The 20,348-nt window shown below is 42.9% G+C and overlaps 1 protein-coding gene across 6 annotated transcripts in view; it reads left to right on the forward strand.

Moving 5' to 3' along the window:
- Positions 1–20,348, forward strand: part of TSL (Protein kinase superfamily protein) — a 334,646-nt gene that overhangs the window by 208,018 nt on the left and 106,280 nt on the right. For all 6 annotated transcript variants that reach the window (XM_089378607.1, XM_089378609.1, XM_089378608.1 and 3 more), the window contains one exon: positions 6,898–7,162. In XM_089378607.1, coding sequence (XP_089234733.1) covers positions 6,898–7,162 — 265 coding nt within the window. The remainder of the gene's footprint in view (positions 1–6,897; positions 7,163–20,348) is intronic.

Below are 20,348 nucleotides of genomic sequence, written 5' to 3' on the forward strand. Positions count from 1 at the left end.
ATGATGTTAGTTCTAATGCAAAATCAACATGCTATGCATCCCACTCTAACATGCATAACCGACAATTTCAGGTGCTAGGTATAATCATAGACGCAATGCAACCAACATGTCAATTGATCAATACAAGAATGCATGTTTCAATGATTATTTTTGCAGCAGTCCTAACAATACAAATAGGAACAATGATATGAGGGGTTGCAAGGGAGGGAGATGGGAAAAGAAGAGACCCACATGCCATAGAAAGGAACCTTGGAAGAAGGGAAAGACACTAGTCAAGAGGATTTGATTTGATCCTCGAACCAGGAGATGGAAATGTCAATGACCAAGTATACAAATTTTTGATGAAGAACTATCTCGGGCCTATAACCCTTAGGGTAAGAAGGAGTGAAAGACTCAGACATGTTTAGGATGATACTATTTTGGTCATTGGGAAAACAAGAAGTGGACCCATCATCGTATTTGGGGAAAAACCATGATTCTTGGTCCTTCATAGGGGAAAGAAGCTCTTCATCAAGACTAGGGGAATGAACATCATCACAAACATCTATTTCCAGGGCAGGGGAGGAACGCTCAAACATGAAGAAAAACCCTTTATTGGTGGCATGGCCTAGGGAAGCATCTTCCTCAATTTCTTCTATATTAGAGTCATCAGAATTTCCCACAATCTTGGAAGGCTCTTCTTTGATTGAATCATCTTGGAACATAAAGAAGAGACCTTTCCAACCACTAGGAAGGGCTTCATAAGGACCAACATTGTTATTCAGAAGGGGCAGAGCATTTTCTTCTTCCTTGAGCTCATTCTTATGGACTTGAGAAACCATGGGGTCTTCATTTCTATAATCATATGTAATTCCTCAATCAACAACCCAAAAATCACTCATAGATTCTTCGTTTATTCGACTATCGTGATCTTCTTCATAATCCTCCCATTCTTCACTATATATTTGGTGTTGGTTAGGATGCCATTCTTTCTCTTCTTTAGACAGAGAGGCCTTTTCCTCCTTCATCCGTTCCCAAAGAATGATCTTCAAGGTATTTACTACATTATTTTGATAAAATGCCTCAAGAAGATGGTAATCGGTAGGACTCTCTTTATATTCACTCTTCATGTTATGGAGCCTTTCCGATTGCTCACAATAGTGGGAGAAAATCCCTTGGGAGTTATATGTGGCCATTAGTTTCCTGCAAGACTTTTCATATTCCATCATCCATTCTTTCAATGTCATAGGGCTCTCGGGGTTGAGATCTTCCTCATCATCCTTGGAGGACATGCTTTCCAACTTGTGAGTCTCTCCTTTGGCACCATCATTAAAGTATGCATCAATAAGATACTCTTCCTCAAGCATAAAGCCATATTCAATAACTTCCTCCTCTCGAAGGGCCATATCTAACATTTGGGATATGTCTTCATGAGATTGGAAACTCGACCCTTCATGCAACAAGAAGTGCATAGTCAACATTTGAAGAGAAGGAATGCTTTTAGGTTTACATGACTCGAGCCAACTGGTACTTCGGGAAATGGATAGGACAAACAATTCCATTTGGTCACAAGATTGAGTTATATTTTGCTTTGAAAGATACCTTATGAACCTTAACATGTGGTTTGCTGCGGAATGTGGATCCCGAACATTGGCATATTTTTCATGGATTTTGATGAAGGATATCTTGGGGTCCCTGTCATTTCTATGGCGGGAATATATGTGGTCAATATGTTGCTGGGTCTTTAATGACATGGGAGTCGCCAGGGTGAATGAAATTGCCTTAACAAATGCTTTCTTCACCCTATAAGCATTGAATTTGAAGTTCCATGAAGAACTAGGGCTTCGTTCTTCCAATGCAGTCGCTAATAACGATATGTCAATATGTCGTATGGAGAACAAAACACACATTTTGTGTCCCCGACAATGGCACCAAAATGTTACCGCTCAAACTAGTAGGGGGCTTAAAGGGGAATCCTAAAGGGAACCACTGTTAGGCCAAGGGCAACAATGGAGACTTAGCCCATTGTCACCTTAGCTAAGACTCCCTACTCTTTATGAACTTTCACCGATGGGAGGAGACCCTGTATATGGGAGTCACTTGTGAAGGATGAATCAACAAATGGATGTGAAGTGACCCTGATGATCCTTTTCCTAGAAGAGGGTAAGAAATGGAGCTTACTTGTTTCAAGCAAGGAACAAATATTTCTAGGATGAGGGGAGAATTTGAGGGTTAGGTTAGAGTAATATGCCTTGTAAAGGAGTTTCCCAATCCTAAAATCCTTATTGAACTTGCCTTCCTGAATGGTTCTTGAAAAATTAACCTTTCAAAGGTATGGGACCACACGGGATAAAGTAGACCCAACCGAGGTTAAGGGGAGAGAACCTAGCAACCAATGATATTCTTAACCCAGATAAGGAAGGGGAAAGGATCAAAGCAACAATTTCCAATTCAAAGTATCAAATTGATCCTATGAGGTGCTACCCTAGAGAATACCAGGGCAAAGTTTGATCTCAAAGCTAGGGCTTGGGTTATCTCACAACTCCACCGTCGGAATGACTTCAAAATTGGAGGAGGCCTTGAGGACACACTAACGCAGTAGAGGCTAGGAGATCGAAATCCAACTTGGCTAGACCTAGAAGAGAGAGGGAAAGGTGGAGAAAAATGTTCTTTGAGTGATCACCTATTGGTGGACCAGTGCCTTAATCCCTTGGGGAGAATGGAGTCTAGGAGAATGATGAGAAAGGAACTTGTATTTTGGTCAAGGAGGCCTTAAGGACTACTTCGCTTAGCCTTTAGGGCAAGAAGAAGAGACCTCAAATCTTTTATACTTCGCTTGGCAAAAAGAGATGGCTTATCAAGATAAATTCACCGGTGGAATTATCCCTAGGAGATTTCATTCACATACATGGCCCAAACATTGAGAGATGCTATATGGAAACAATAATTCCACAAATTTGCAATCATGCAATGTCATAATTAGCCCTAGTATAGAAAAATCCATTCAATGCATATGACAAAAGTAAAAATAGCATTAAATGTGTTACTTACATGTAATAGAACATATCCAACCATCAACAATTTGACAATAAAGAAGATCCAAGATAAAATACTCCAATCCAAACATCAAAATTCATCCATGCTCCAATTCTTCATCCCAGCAAAAGTGTGAAATTCTCTAAAGAGAAGAGTGATCCAATCCAAAGTGATGATGAGAAAATCAACTCATCTCACTTGTATTTATACACTAATTAGGAGTTCGAGCTAGTCTCTTACACCTACATAAGCCCCAAAAATAAAATAATGTGCTAATAACCTAACTTTTGGTGACAAACCCACCAAACTAGCTCATGAATGAAATACCAAGCCTTTCAATAGGTCAAATGATAAACAATATATGTCGTAGGGCCCTCCACGAGGCCTGATGAGGTCCATAGGGGCCATAATGAAGAATAGGACCCTCAAAAGTGATGGACAAGGGGGTGGCCCCTTATTCTCAAAACAATAAACCTGTAGTGTTCCCAGTGGGTGTGGGGGCACGATAATAACCTCATGGGTCTCCAAGTGAGTCGAGGATGCCTGTAGATCATCGGTAAGGGCTCAGATGATGGCGTAGGTGATGCCACATCATCCTACAGGTCCTGGGTTAGCTGCCAAGTGCATGGTACATCTGTGGGGTTGGCTGGGCAAAGGTGAACCAGGTGCATCTTCCTCTTCCAATAGGTGAATCTCGAGTAATCTTTGAACATCTTTGGGGATCCATGGAGTGTTGTCTACTGTTGTGGAGGTCCATGCTTCTCAACACACACCCTACATGTGCCAATGTAGCCTTTTGGAGGGTTAGGACCCCATATAGGGAGACCAAGCCCAAGATGGAGACCACTTGCAATCCTTCATAAGATCCAATGCGTTTCCTAGCCTTCCAGTACAACAAGTCATCAAGGAAATTGAGTAAAAGAGCTTACAAACCATGGACCATGGGTGGGGACTTCATAATGGCCTGCCCTTCCATAATGGGCTTTGGTATGTGCTAATGTCTCCAAACTCCAAATGGGGTTAACCAAGTATCCCATTAGGTGGTTTCTACTTTTAAAGGCGATAATACGTCCAAGGTACATCCTTTAAAAGGTTGTGGCATGTGATAAAGAGATGAATGGAATAGGGAATGAGAAGGGGCAGCCCTGGGCCACACGCTGGGGTACAAGTGTAGGTAGTAAAAGGGTTGCCCATACTTGGGTATATAATGTATAGGAGGGAGTAATTGTGGTACATGAGGTGCCTCGACCTTCATTTTTCCACCCTTCTTTATATGCCTTTTGGCTTTATATGATTTTTCTTTAATTCACTGCTCGAGGCTCAAGGGGTAAGAGCATGATGTGTGAGATATAGCAGTGGATACCCCCTTTTAATGTAGGGTGGTTCATTGCCCATTAGGGGTTGGGAAAATCATGGGTTCCTATATGATGAAGGAGGATCATAGAACCTGTAGGAACGAAGGTGATGGCTATGATGATGGGGTAGAGCTCATGTATTGGCTTTTTACCACATGCTAAATGTGTTTTTCGTGACCATATTTTGCATTTTGTGGTACATTTTTCTGTTGAATATGGCCAATTATGCTTTTACTTTTCTTTTTAGCTGCATCAACCTCGGAGCACCATTCCAGGCCTGACCCAAGATGTGGGCAGGGGAAGGAGAGAGCTAGCCTTTTGTGGACCCAGTGGAGAAATGTGGACCCAGGTGGGAGAAATGATGAATGGGGTTATAATGAGTGGAAAGGGGGCAATATATGTGGATGAGGGAGCGGGACCACGCAACCAAAATCAGGGTTTCCCATGAAATACCATTCATAAAGCCAAATGGTCAGTAAAAGAGATCCTACGGGACTAGAATCCAAGGTTAATATCCAAAAGGGGTCTAGGGGACGAGAGGACAAACCTAACCCATTCTTTCCGCCAAATCCCCCCATTAATCCATGCCTAGAAGTGTCCATGATAAGAAAACTACAATACTCAATTACCAAATGACAAGGCATACCTTTAGGTTCGGGAGGTCCACCTTCAAACATACGATCATGACAAACGGGTGAGGGTCCACATGGCTGGCTCAGGTGGCGCAGAAATGGCACAATGAGCGAGTTGGTGGCTGCAATGGGCTACTTGCTGCCTGCTGAGGACCATCTTGGAGAAATTTTTTCTCATAGGGATGTCACCCACAAAATGGTGGGTAACACACCCTACCCAAAGGCCACAATGTTTAAGTCTGATGTTTTGATATGGCTTGATAGGAAATGGATACTTATCCAAAAGATCAGTGGCCAAACTTATGCTTTGATATCACTATGTAACACACTCATCTTGTCATTCTGAGGCGTTGTCAACTTTTGTCTTTCTTTATTCTCCTGATATGATTCTAGAGACATCCAAAATCTCCAAAGTGCTCGTTGTTGGAAATAACATAACAAAGTTGAAAATGTTAAAATTGTCGTACAATTCTACATAATACATCCAACAATATTAGGACTATAATCCATAGATCACATGCTTGAACATAAGAAGGAATTTAACATAATGAAATATTCTGTTTTTTCCAATGCCAGGAATAGAATAGAGTTCTTTTAAAATGTCTGCAATGTCAACTGGCCTATGGGATGGATTAGCTCATGTCATGGCACATTTCTTTTATAAATGAAAGAAAGAAAAAGAAATATGAGGGTGAGATGATATTAATATTTGGATTGATCCCAAAATGTGGGTGTTCTTGTCCCCAACTATGTTGGTTGTCTGCAGCTTGTCTTTGATGCTCATCTTGCTTGTAGCTCTTTGCGATGGCTTCTATGCGATTCTCTTGGGATGTTTCTCCCCAACCACTGTTTTCTAATGCCGTTCCCTTCCTGATATGGCTATATGCTTCACAATGAAGTGGGAAGTGTTGCTCACTCTCCTCCCCTTTTCCATATACTAGGTATGTCCTGGTCTCCTATTGATCCTTGGCTTCCTTCCATCTTCCTGTGTCACAGCATAGTTTATGTGAGATAGTTATGATTTGTGCCAATACCTGCTTTTATTTCCATGTGATAGTTGATTTCAAGGATTCCCAGGATTTGAATTCTCCTTCGAGGTTGGAATTGATCATGTAATACTGCTGACTTTTCATGATGTTTCTTTTCCATTTGTGTCATGTAGAATTCTTGTAAGTAGATTTTGAGCTCTCTTTTATCTACCAGCCAGCTTTCTTCTGTTTCATTCCAATCAAACAACTTTTTACATTGAATTTTCCAAGTATTTTCCCATCCCTACAGACTGTGTGATGAGTTGTTTTTTTGTCAGGATATCGTTTATACAGTGAGAAGCCTGAATATCATCCTCTGATTGAGAGAAAACTTGAGGAAATGATGCGATATAGATTTCTTTTTTTATAAGTAACATAAAACAGTGAATCTTTAAATAAAAAATTGACTGAAATATTTCATCTTTTTTTTCATCATAAGGATATTATCTCTATTGTGCATCAGTTAATGAATTTGAAATGGATTTGAAATACATTACAGTCTATGTCTATGTACCAATCGAAGTAAAAGGCTTCAGTTGTGTGAAAAATGAAAATTTAGTTTTATTTGTTAGTGTACCTTATAATAAGGTCTATGAACTCATTTCATAATAAAATTTCATTCGTATCATCGGTCGTAATGGCAGGTTGTTCTACTCATATTTTGTGTTTGTTGTCATCAATCATTAGCAATGGAGAAACAGCTGAAAGTAGTCCTCAATTAAACTGTCATCTAAGAAACAAGTTGCTTGCATTTTTTTAGATGTATTTTATTGTAAGACCATTGGATTTCTAATGGGTTACCGTGCAGTCTTTATAGTGATCAAAATTTTCAGCACTACTGAAATTCTTCTGTTATATGCTTCATAGGAAAAGATCTTGATGCAGTCCTCAAGCAAACACCAGTTCTATCTGAGCGAGAGGCAAGGAGCATAATAGTTCAAATATTTTCAGGCCTTGTTTATCTAAACAAAAGACCACATAGGATAATTCATTATGATTTGAAGCCTGGAAATGTCCTCTTTGATGAGGTTGGTGTGGCAAAAGTTACCGATTTTGGTCTCAGTAAAATAGTCGAGGATGATGTTGGTTCACAAGGCATGGAACTTACTTCTCAGGGGGCTGGGACATATTGGTGAGATTTTTCTGCCTTCTGAATCTTCTTATTGATTTAGCAGTCGTTTTTCACTTTTAGTTGCTGACAGGATCTTTGTTTATCATTGCTTCTTTATATTGGAATGTGTATCTTTATAATGGAATGTGTTAATTCATCGATGCAATATTTTCCATAATCAATTTTGGGCCTTAACATGTTTTTCATTTTTTGAGTCCCTCTCTGAGTTCATGTATTTCCTTATTTCTGATGGTCATGTTTATTTAACAAGATTTTTTCATCATTAAAATTGTTCACAATCATTTGTTTAGGTGTTTTCTGGAATGATGTCTGAAACTACTTTGCAACTTGGACCTGTACTGCTGAGAAAGTAGAGATGCCATGTTTGGTTTATGAGGCTTTTGTTGTATTCACTTATGCAATCTTCTTAAACAGCAGTCAGGAACTTCAATGCTGATTCTCTCCTTGTAAGAACCGGTTTAAAATTTATAGAACTGGGAAAACCTTATATTTGTGTGTAATATTCCTAATGGAAATTTACAATGATAAACAAAACAAACATAGCAAAAGCACACACATAAAATTACACCACATTAAACACCCAGAAAATGCCAAAATCTGCGCTGAGCTGAGCCATTTTATTTAGATAAATTTTGGGTACAAGATTAGAGCAGAATGTGTGCACCTGGGTTTGCTCAAGGCAAAGCTAACAATGCCCAGGTGATGAAATCACCTGCTCAGAGCCTCAGACACAAGTGTGGCTGCCCCCAACCAAGCTCTACGCTGCCCCTCTGAAATCTACACTGCTGGCTGCAAGTGATGGCTGCTAGGGCCTCCTCCGGTGCTTAGAAAATTCTGGGAAATTAACCTTGGGCTCTCCACCAATAAACCACAAAAATTCACAAAGTAATTGGCCAAATATTGGCCTCGGAATTTCGGCCCAATTTCCCCTAGCTTCTCCAACGGTTGGCTGAGTTGGGATCCCTGTTTGACCCCTCACTCCGTCTCTTCTCTCCTCCAATCACTGCGTGGATCCCTGAACTTCGTCCCAATTAACTCAAAATTCGTGCTGCCTGCATGGTCTTCCTTCGAACTCCCAAAAATGAGTAGAATTTTCCTCCCTAGGGTGGCATCCGTGGTGCGCCGAAGAAGAGGGTGAGAATTCCCCTTAGAAATCTCTTGTGCTAAACAACACCTGTGACTTAACTCAATAGCTTGAGCAACAAAGTCTAAAATGTCAAATGATCAGAAGTCTTGAATGACGTTGCCTTCCTCTTATTTATAATTGCTGCTCTCTTCCTTCACGTGGGCCCCTTCACCAAACAATTTGAGCTCCCTCCTTAGTTATTCAAATTTCTCTATCAAGGGGGTGCATATTTCATCATGGAGTGGTCCCCACATCCCAATATGTGATAAATCTTCGTTTTGTCTAATGCTTGGGGCCTCCATTACCACACAACATTAAATTAATTAATTTCCACCCGCTTTTCCTAGGTTTGTATCCAAAATTTTCCCAATCCATAATTTATAAATATTGAGAAAGACACTTAGCAGATTTTTATTGGAAGGGATATTACAGTCCTCCCCACCAAAAATTGCTTCTCCTCAAGCAATGTCTGGACACGCATTCTCTCTAGTTGTCACTCCCCCACTATCGCTGCAAAATGTGCCGGGTCCCAAATGTGCCACTGAATTGCCCCTGATCTTTGCACTGTCTTGACATGAAAGAGTCCCTCAATACTAGGATTCCAAGCCATCTTGTCCAACATGAAGCTCCCTTGCTCCACTCACTATCTTGCCTAGTATAAGTACCAGAAGTCCCATGCATACCATCAATGAGTAGGGGATCATGATAGTGTGGCAGTATGCCGAACTCCTTGTGAAGCTGTCCTACCATGTAGGCCATCCCATGCACTCCAAGAGTATACCCTCAGAGATACCACCCAATCCCTATAGAGATATCGTCTCGCTTACGTGATCTCTCCTAATATCATTCTGCTAGCTCACTTGCCATGCTAATGAAGTACCCCACTCCATCAGTGACTTGCTGAAGCCCAATGGAAGATCTGCATGATCTTGTCTTTTAGTAGCCAACTCATCCCTAAAGGTTATTGAGCTGTGATGCTTAGGTGCCCCGCTAATCTCAGAGTGGTGCCTGATCTGGACATGGGGCACTAAAGGCTTCTTGTGAACTTACAAGAACCTCTCCCACTTCCAAAGCTTAAATTATTCCCAAGTCTTTATGATTAACCAAATGCGGAATTAATAATGCTTGAAAATAGGTGTATGCTTGTGTTTATTTTTTACTGTTTATGTGCTTTAAAATTCTGTTGTTTATGTTGATATAACATACATATAATAGTAAACAATGCAGCCATAAAACAAACACATAAGACAACAATTTAATTAGGAGTTCACCCAAAACTCTTGGGCTATATCTCCGTGAGCTCTAGTCAACTCGACTAGGCTCTCTGGGATTATGGTATAAGTCCTTTTACAAGCTCCTGGCTCAACTCCATTGGTTTACACAGAACACAATGGGTTTAGACACCATCTTATCCCTGGCTCTTGAAGCTCTCGACTTTCTGGCTCTACGCTCTCGCTCTGGCTCTCGACTCTGGCTCTGGCTCTAGCTTTGGCTCTTGGCTCTGGCTCTTCGAATCTGGCTCAGGCTCTAGCTTTGGCTCTTGGCTCTAGCTCTGGCTCTTCGGCTCTGGCTCTAGCTTTGGCTCTTCGACTCTGGCTTCTCTGAGCTCTCAGCAGTCCGCTTGACCTCCAAGCGACTGTCTCAACAACTTTCTGCTCTCTGGTTTTCCACTTGACCTCCAAGTGACTCCAAGGCTCCCTCAGCTGCTCTGTGCTTCAACTTTTGCTGGCCTCCTCTCAATCGTGCTCTCTGGGCTCCTTTGAGGTACTTTTCGGCTTTTCGGCTACCCCGACAATTTCTCTACGTATCATCATCTCTCTGTGCCTCTGCGGCTTACCTGCTCCTTGTCAGTTTGACTCTCCATCTGGCTTTGTGGCTTCAAAATGCATCATTGCTTGTAAAAACACTCACTTGCAGCGTGGCATGAGGATCTGGAGCGGTTACAGAGGTTTCAGGGCCTTCTCTTAGGCAAAAACCCGAAAACGGAGAAAATTTCATTACACAGAGATTTCTGGAAAATACACTATCGAACGTAAAATCCGGACGTGAAATTCCATTCAATCGCCCCTAAAATCCCTATCGGGTCCACCATTAGGCAGCATATCGCATCGCATAAGCGTTTTGGGTAAAATCCCAAATACACGGGAAATATGTGAAAAACTCGACAAAATCCTTTTTATCAAATTTCAAATTAAATCGAAATGGCCCTAATATTGCATCGGGTCCGCCTTGGGTCGCTTTCACAAGCTCCACTGTCGATCTGGGTGATCTCTGATCTAACGGTCAACATGCAGTTTCGGGCGGCTTAAGGGTACGGTGGTTACTCGCCCGAAAAGGCGGTTTCTCTGCTCCTTTGCCAAGCCACGCGTCATTCATTGTATGGGATTGGGCGGAGCCGACCCAATACCATTTACTGCCTAAGGCCCGCTCGAAATCCCGCTTACGGAACTCAAATTTTATAAATTGCACCTATAATTCCCCTTTGGGTCCAGCTTTATCGCTTCGGGCAATTTCCTTTGTATTTCGGTTTTTACACCGAAACGCGCTTATACACAGGAAAGTCCCTTTTACTGGAACTCAAAACTTATCGAACCACGCCTATAAAGTCCATCGGGTCCGGTGTTATCACCCCTTTTACATTGCTGCGAGGCGACATTTCGATGCGATATATCGCAATCGCAAGTCGTGTTGGCCCGGGGGTCCGTCCTTTGCCTCGTGGCATCGCCGACGCCTATCTGCCGATGTCGGCGATCGCAATATCGCATCGGCTCGGGGTCCTTACCTTAGGTTATATGCACAAGCCTGCCTCCGACCCGATATGTCAGGAATCGACAATCGGGGGTTTCTCCCCTTTCCGCTTAAGTCCGCCTTTTAGACCTCCTCCGATGCGATTTCCTTTATAAGGGGTTTTTGCCCATTTTAGGGGATTTTGCCTCTTTTTCCAAAGATCAAAGGGCATCTTCTTTTTGCGCTAACTTTTGCATCCTAAGTCCATTTTTGCCCATTCAAGTTGCAGTAGATTCAGAATGAAAAGATCTCAACGATGGGGCTATTTCCCAGAACTTCCTCGGACTTTCATTTTACTTTGTGAGGAACAATTAGACTTACGAGTCTATCCAAAATCCATTTTGGATCACGCCTTCCCACTAAAAGAACTTTTGGTTTCCAAAAGGCTGATATACTGATCCGAACAATAAATGAGAGTAACAACACCCTCTTCCTTCAACCTCCATACACTTGCCTTGCATAGTGTCTTTGAACCAAAGCCTTTGACCACTCTCCTTCCTGGATATGCTGGTCCTCCTGGGAAGAACTGCCTTCCTCCTTGCCTTCCTGCAAAACTCCTGCTAAGATGGTCATAGAAGGTAGTTTGAACTTCTCTTCCTTGATCATTGATCCAAGGTAGCTCAAACAAACGTGAAGTACATCTGCTTCACAAAACTTTCATTTGTACTTGTTTGAAAAGTTGTCAACAACAACTGTTAACAACAACAGAAACACAGACAACAACTGGATGGCTTAAACTCCTGCTTCAACCAAAGAAACAGATTTCACATCTTGTGAACACCTCCATGTCTTACATCTGTATACAAATGATGGACTAGATAATAAGCCCACAAAACATGCCTTTAAAACAAATGACCCTTCAAGTCAAGCATGTAGAAAAAGACCATTAGGACTCTTTTTTCAAAGATGAAACATTTCATCGTTATCTCCATCTTGGAGACCAGGTTAACTTCTCCCAAGTCAACATTACATGCATGTTACAACAAAGCAATCAACCCTTCAAGTTAACTATACATACATGTTCAAATACAAGGAAATCATCAACATCCCTGTGTTCATGCATATCAAGCTTATGCATGCATTTCATCTTTCAACTTTCGCTTAAGTACACTGTACTTTCGAAGCTGAAATGAAATATAATGTTGTAGCTATAAAGTGAGTCTCCTGCTCAACTTCTCCATTCACCTACTTGGTAAAATCCTGCAACTTGCATCTCATTAACAAAGAAATGGAAATAGATGCATCAATAGACATGCAATCTTAATTGGATAAGAACTCTAACCATTTTTCACCAATCCCTTTCAAAGGTACTACCTTTGTCTGCACATCAACATCAACATGTGAATCATCCTGAAACACATCAATCATGGAATCTTCCTTTCCTTTTCTGCCATCTTCTCTTTTCACTTTCTTCAGCTTTTGTGGAAGTATTGTTGGATTCAGAGTCCAACACTTTTCAGCAAGATGCCCTTGCTTATGGCAATAAGTGCAACACATATGCATCCTCTTGACAGCATGATTTGCCTTGTCCAATGGACCTTTGGCTTCTTGCTTCCTTTCCTTCAAAAGTTTTCTGTATGTGGCCATTCTCTTCCAACATCTAGAAACATTATGGTTATCCAAACCACAAAAGGAACATGCAACTCTTTTCCCATATCTATGTGGAAATTTATCATGCTTTGCAAAATCAAAAAGAAGATGATTAGAACCAGATTTATACCTTTCTCTTTCACCTTTCTTGCCTTCTTGAGGAGGTGAATGAAATGAAGAAGTGGCTCCCTTTGGAACATCATCAATCTCTTCAAGGCTTTCAGAGTTTCCACAACTCTTTGGTTAAAGTGTGTGCTTCTGAACACCTTCATCTTGCAAATGATGTTTCAAGCTATTGCATTCCTCCTGAATACAATCTTCACACTCTTGGGGTGGAAGACCTGCAATGCAACTCCTTCTTGGAGTTGTTTCAATGGTCTTTATGACAGTTTTGGAACTTTCTCCATAAGCTTGTCCATAGCCAAGACCCAAATACTTGGGCCTTTCCTCAATCATTATTGGCTCAACAATACCTTGTGCATGTCTACCCAAGCCTTTTCCTTCATAGCCCATCTTGGACATTAGCTTGGAACCTATGCCTTTGGTATGTTTTTCAAAAGAACTAATATAAGCATTCTTAGAGGAAATTGAAGACAAACTGGGATTATTTACCTCTTCTTCAAGCTGATACTTGACCAAGGCTTCTTGTGCAACAAAGAGCTGTGCCTCCAACTCATGCATCCTTTCCAAGTTCATATTTGCAATATGAAGTTGGCTCTCTATTTCCTGCAATTTGTCAGAAAGCATCTGCTTCTCTTCCTTCACGGAATTCAATTGCTCTCTAAGTATGCTGCTCTTCCTTTCATCCTCATACATTTCTCTCACCATATCCATCATGGTGGCCAAATCTTCCTTCATGTCCTCATCAAAGACTCTTGTGAAGAAAGAAGAATTTGAGGACTCACTTGTAGGAGTTGTCATTATACCAATGAACAAAAGAACTTCTAACAAGATTAATAAAGAGCTTATTCAACAACCTTTTGCAACAAACCTCTTGTGCTTCAAGGATTGCCTTGAGGTCCTTTGGGATAAGAAAAATGCCTTCAACTCTTCTTCCTTCTTGTCCTTCCTGGACTGAGCTATCAATAACTTTCCCTTCATCTTTGCAAAATAAAACAATAGTCAGTCTGCAAACAAGCATACAATCAACCTCTGACTGTTTAAACACTTTTCAGACAAGCAATTTTTGCTCTGTCAATCAAGCATTTTGATATAACCTTCTTTGAAGGTGGGGTTAATCAATCTCAAGCTCTGGTACCACCTGATCTGGAAATGGGGTACTAAAGGCTTCTTGTGAGCTTACACGAACCTCTCCCACTTCCAAAGCTTAAATTATTCCCAAGTCTTTATGATTAACCAAATGCGGAATTAATAATGCTTGAAAATAGGTGTATGCTTGTGTTTATTTTTGACTGTTTGTGCTTTAAAATTCTGTTGTTTATGCTGATATAACATACATATGGCAGTAAACAATGCAGTCATAAAACAAACACATAAGACAATAGTTTAATGGGGAGTTCACCCAAAACTCTTGGTCTACGTCTCCGTGAGCTCTAGTCAACTCGACTAGGCTCTCTAGGATTATGGTATAAGTCCTTTTACATGCTCCTGGTTCAACTCCATTGGTTTACACAAAACACAATGGGTTTAGACACCATCTTATCCCTGGCTCTTGAAGCTCTTGGCTTTCTGGCTCTACGTTTTGGCTCTGGCTCTGGCTCTGGCTTCTGTGAGCTCTCAGCAGTCCGCTTGACCTCCAAGTGACTGTCTCAGCGACTTTCTGCTCTATGGTTTTCCACTTAACCTCCAATTGACTCCAAGGCTCCCTCAGCTGCTCTGCGCTTCAGCTTTTGCTGGCCTCCTCTCAATCGTGCTCTCTGGGCTCCTTTGAGGTACTTTTCCGGCTTTTCGGCTACCCCAGCCATTTCTCTGCATATCATCATCTCTCTGTGCCTTTGCGGCTTCCCTGCTCCTTGTTAGTTCGGCTAGCCATCTGGCTCTGCGGCTCTGTGGCTTCAAAATGCGTCATTGCTTGTAAAAACGCTCACTTGCAGCGTGGCATGAGGATCTGGAGCGGTTATAGAGGTTTCGGGGCCTTGTCTTAGGCAAAAGCCCAAAAACGGAGAAAATTTCATTACGCAGGGATTTCAGGAAAATACACTATCGGATGTGAAATTCCATTCAATTGCCCCTAAAACCCATATCATCATCTCTCTGTGCCTTTGCGGCTTCCCTGCTCCTTGTTAGTTCGGCTAGCCATCTGGCTCTGCGGCTCTGTGGCTTCAAAATGCGTCATTGCTTGTAAAAACGCTCACTTGCAGCGTGGCATGAGGATCTGGAGCGGTTATAGAGGTTTCGGGGCCTTGTCTTAGGCAAAAGCCCAAAAACAGAGAAAATTTCATTACACAGGGATTTCAGGAAAATACACTATCGGACGTGAAATTCCATTCAATTGCCCCTAAAACCCATATCAGGTCCTCCATTAGGCAGCATATCGCATTGCATAAGTGTTTTGGGTAAAATCCTAAATACACGGGAAATACGTGAAAAACCCGACAAAATCCTTTTTATCAGACTTCAAATTATATCTAAATCGCCCTAATATCGCATCGGGTTCGCCTTGGGTCGCTTTCACAAGTTGCACTGTCGATCTGGGTGATCTCCGATCCAACGGTCAACATGCGGTTTCGGGCGGCTTAAGGGTACGGAGGTTACTCGCCCGAAAAGGCGGTTTCTTTGCTCCTCTGCCAAGCCACGCGTCGTTCATTGTATGGGATCGGGCAGAGCCGGCCCAATACCATTTACCGCCTAAGGCCTGCCCGAAATCTCGCTTATGGAACTCAAATTTTATAAATCGCGCCTATAATTCCCGTTCCGGTTCGGCTTTTTCGCTCGGGCAATTTCTTTTTTATTTCGGTTTTTACATCGAAATGCGCTTATACACAGGAAAGTCCCTTTTATCGGAACTCAAAACTTATCGAACCGCGCCTATAAAGTCGATCGGGTCCAGCGTTATCACCCCTTTTACATCGCTGCGAGGCGACGTTGCGGTGCGATATATCGCAATTGCAAGTCGTGTTGGCCCGGGGGTCCGTTCTTTGCCTCGTGGCATCACTGATGCCAATCCGCCAATATCGACGATCGTAATATCGCACCAGCCCGGGGTCCTTACCTTAGGTTCTATGCACAAGCCTGCCTCCGACCTGATATGTCAGGGATCAGCAATCGGAGGTTTCTGCCCTTTTCGCTTAAGTCTGCCTTTTGGACCTCATCCGATGCGATTTCCCTTTATAAGGGTTTTTTGCCCATTTTAGGGGATTTTGCCTCTTTTTCTAAAGAACAAAGGGCATCTTCTTTCTGCGATAACTTCTGCATCTTAAGTCCATTTTTGCCCATTCAAGTTGCAGTAGATTTAGAATGAAAATATCTCTACCATGGGGCTATTTCTAGGAACTTCCTTGGACTTTCATTTTCCTCTGTGAGGAACACTTAGACTTAGGAGTCTATCCAAAATCTATTTTGGATCAGTGCCACCATGTTGAAGCTGTGCTACTCTCACTATGAAATACTCCCCATCATGCGCAGACTGTATCCTCCTCTCCTGAGGCCTAGTGGCGAAAAATCTGTGAGAGCCAAGCTCATCCTACCTGGGCATCTCCATGATGCCAATATCTACCCCTCCACTGCCAATCTCAACCCTGAGCAACAACAGGATAAGTCTGCCTCGCCATGTAGTGGAGATCTTAGTGATCCCCCATGTGTTAATGCCAAGGTGAACTGAATCACCCTCTGCCATGAATCTGCTCATCACAAAGTGGAGTGATCCACCTGCCAACCAGATCCCTGGATCCGCCAATGACACTGGGAGCTCATAACTCCCACTCGTCATGGGATGTCGCTGCGTAGTGCTGCTACTTGCTAGAACCCATCTAGCCCTCATCTCTGACCCCTGTATGTATCCCATGGGTGGACCCCAAGTATCAGGAGTCTATCCCACGCAAGCCAACCTACCTTGATCCTGCTAGTCCACGCAGTGAAATCCGCTATCCCAACTCCTGACGATACACCTGGATACTGCTTAGAGTTTGGGTGCCCTCTTGTAGACGAAGTCTACCATCCACCGTCCCTCAGGCTCTTGTGACACCTCAGATTGTCTCGTCAGAAGTGCATCATGCAATTCCCTCACAATCGACTCCCCATGTGTGAGCCCAGGGGTGGAACCTATGCTACCTCGACAATAGACCAGATTGTCCCTAAGCCTGTATCCGTCAGCCTGTGCCTCCAACAAACATCTCAACTGGATAGTCATGGGTGGGTAGGTCCTCAAGGGTAGGATCAAGAGTCTGCAGGGGTACTGAAGAATAACCTTATGGATGCCCCTCTCTATGCCTCGGATCTGTTGATAACCTAGTTGAAGACCTGTTTCTACTGAACATGGCATCCTCAGGAATTCAATCGTGTTCTTGTTGATCCTGGGTGAGCTGCACCTAATGGTACACCTAATGTCCCTGCCCACAAGTCTCATTAGAGGCAATGCTCCAAGGGCCCATCATGTCGCACCATATGCCACTGCATAGCACCAAGTACCACCACACTCCTTGACATGCCACTGTATGTCGTGGCCTATCGTTGTACCCCACAGGATATCTCCGGCTACCCCTATACCACCCTGTACTGCCCTGTGCCCTTCTGTGTCAAGGCACCAGTCACTCCCCACGTGTACTTAATGTGATGTAAGACACTCCTACTCCAAAACGCATTCCAACACACTATGGTACACCAACATGCATCTCCATGTCCACCTGTAGACCATTGTTCAATGCTAGATGCTCCCACACATCCCTGAATGTGATGGCTTGGAGCTGTGTCTTTTCGTGTCGGCCTACACCTAATCGGTATCATCACCTCCACCATCCTATCACTATACATGCTGATGAATGGATCTTCACTCCAAATCCTCCTTGAGGGATCCAATAAGTGGATCTCCGTTTGTGTCAGTAGTGATGCCACCACTGCTTTGCTCCTCTGCGTCCTTTGTGCCCCACACAAATGTGAAGAATCCCCAACTCCATACAAGGCACCATTTGGTGGCCTGTTAATGCCACCTCCTTCGACAAACTTCTGCCAGAGTATGCTGATCACCCCGTGATCCCGTGTACAATCGTCATACCAAGACAACCCAAGGAGTCTATCCATAAATTGGTTGGCCACTAGTGCTGACCGAAACTCCCCTAGAAAATGTGCATGCTCAATTGCTAGGCCAATTGTTCCATCCAGGTTATAGTCAACCGACATACATGGGAAATGATAGGTAGTCCCACCCGGATCCCAATGCCAATCTGGGCTTTCGGTATCCCCAGTGCTTGGAAGCTCCTGTTGAGCTACACCCAGGTCCACCATCATCTCCATAGCCCACTCCACTGGGTACCAACTCAGAATTTCTCGCCATCCAACCCCACGAAAGGGATCAAATGCACAAACTCCTGCACATAGAACAACCCCAACATGTGGATGCTGCACCTTGCGCAACTCTGATCGTCTTATCTTGTTATCCAGGTCAACACATGAGATCTGACTAGGGATTTCTATCTCTCTCTCTCCAATGGGTAAAGGTGACACAACAATGTTGCTAGCCCTGTTTATATATGCCTGAAGAGGGCTACTCTGACTCTCTAATGTGCCCTCTATTTTTACCATTAGGGAATCCAACTGTTGCCCAATGTGAGCCAACTAGGCCGCTTACTCAGCAAAAACCACTCTCATGCCCTTCGGCTCTTCGTTCTGCAGCATAATAGCCTCTTGTATTGACGTGGCCTTCCTTTTTAATGCTAGAAGGTTGGCCCGAAACTGATGACACTAATGTGTGTGACTATCGTCCAACACCTTTGTATCTCTCGACTCATCATAGGTGGATACGTCTCTTGACACCTCACCCATCTGCTATGTGCTACTATCTCCCAAAAACTCGGACATGACTGTTAGTTTATGGTATGTTCTATGCTTATTGCAATTTACTTATCTTTCTTATTATTATCCACAGATTAGCAATCACATGTACATAAAGTGAAGTGCAGATAGAACATTAAACGATTGACAGAAAACAAGCCAAGACAAGAGACACAAGATTTGGCGGCTAGTCAGGGACAAACCCCACAATGTTGGGAAACCCTTTGATGAAATCTTCTTTTATCTTCAATAATTCAGTAGAGAGAAATAGTAGAAAGAGAATCTGATTTATATCAGCAGTAGCAAACCCTAGATTAGCAGCATCAACATTAGCGGCTTCATCATCAAAAGTAGGGCAATGGATATCTCGCAATCCGATTGTTGGATCGGCTTGATTCCACCACCAAAAAATACAGCCTTCAGAGCAGGTCCAGATGGACCTACAACGTAGTTCTGAGGAGGGGGTCTTATGGTCAACGCTGGTCAAACTTTGGTTCTACAGTTGCAGCCCTAAAACTGCATCCTTCCTTCCGCATGTGTGAGAGACAGTGTCTTTTCTGCACAGTAGAGAAAAGCCTCTTTTCTACGCTGGAGAGAGAGAGATGTGATGAGATGAGTGAGTGCAAATGAGGAAAAGTCCTGTATTTATACACATATTATGATAATTGAATAGATGCCACTGTTGGGCTTCTAAGCCTACATGAGTGCAAGCTGGCTTGATAATTATTCCATAATCAAAATAAATTCATATCTCCATAAATACTTATCGGAATCGGATGATCTTTAGATCAATCCTACACCTCTCAATGGGAGGAATCTAATAAAAATATTATCAACCATGAATAAGATGACCCACATGGAGTTTGGCCCTAGTTGTCAATTTTAACACTCCCTCTCCACTAGGGAGAACTCCATCTGCAATCTGTCTGTCGATCGCTACTATTAATCCATCAAATGCACTGCTCTGTACAGCTTGACCCTTGCCCCGCTCTGCTCTATTCTGCCTGTTCTGCTTTGTCTTGTTCTGCCCTGTACTGATCTGTACTGCTCTGCTTGGTTTTGCTTTGCTCTGTTCGGCTTTGCTCTGCTTTGTTCTGTTCTGCTCTACTTTTGTCCGAATTATGAAGAAGAAGAAATGATCGAGGATGTATCACACTGACTCAAAGTTAGTCTCAGAGTATGTACCACTTGTCCCAGAGTCTAGTCTCAACCAACCCGAAGTCAGCGTCATAGTGAGTACAACTCCTACCACTAGTCCCAGATCAGTATCATCCTCCACTGACTCGAAGTTAGTCTCAAAGTGTGTACCACTGGTCCCAGACCAGTCTCAACCGACCCGAAGTCACCGTCATAGTAGGTACCACTCCTACCACTAGCCCCAGACTAGTATTGCAAGCTCAGAGAGTGTACCACTGGTCCCAGACCAGTCTCAACCAACCTAAAGTCAGCGTCATAGTATGTACCACTCTCACTGGTCCCAGACCAGTCCTGCACTGACACGAAGTCAGTGTCGAAGTATGTACCACTGGTCCCAGACTAGTCTCAACCGACCCGAAGTCAGCGTCAGCATAGGTACAACTCCTACCATTGGTCCCAGACTAGTATCATTGATCCCAGATCAATGAAGGTCATCCTAGCGTAGGGAGTATGGTAGATACAACGATGCGTCCATCGGTACTACTATGGTCCCTAACTTCATTTCCCTGCTCATTGATCAGATGAGAGGTACTTCCCATG

This window comes from Pinus tabuliformis, chromosome J, assembly GCF_031772625.1.
Source record: "Pinus tabuliformis cultivar Carrire ecotype Pingquan chromosome J, CPIR1, whole genome shotgun sequence".
In the NCBI taxonomy this organism is placed as follows: Eukaryota; Viridiplantae; Streptophyta; class Pinopsida; order Pinales; family Pinaceae; genus Pinus; species Pinus tabuliformis.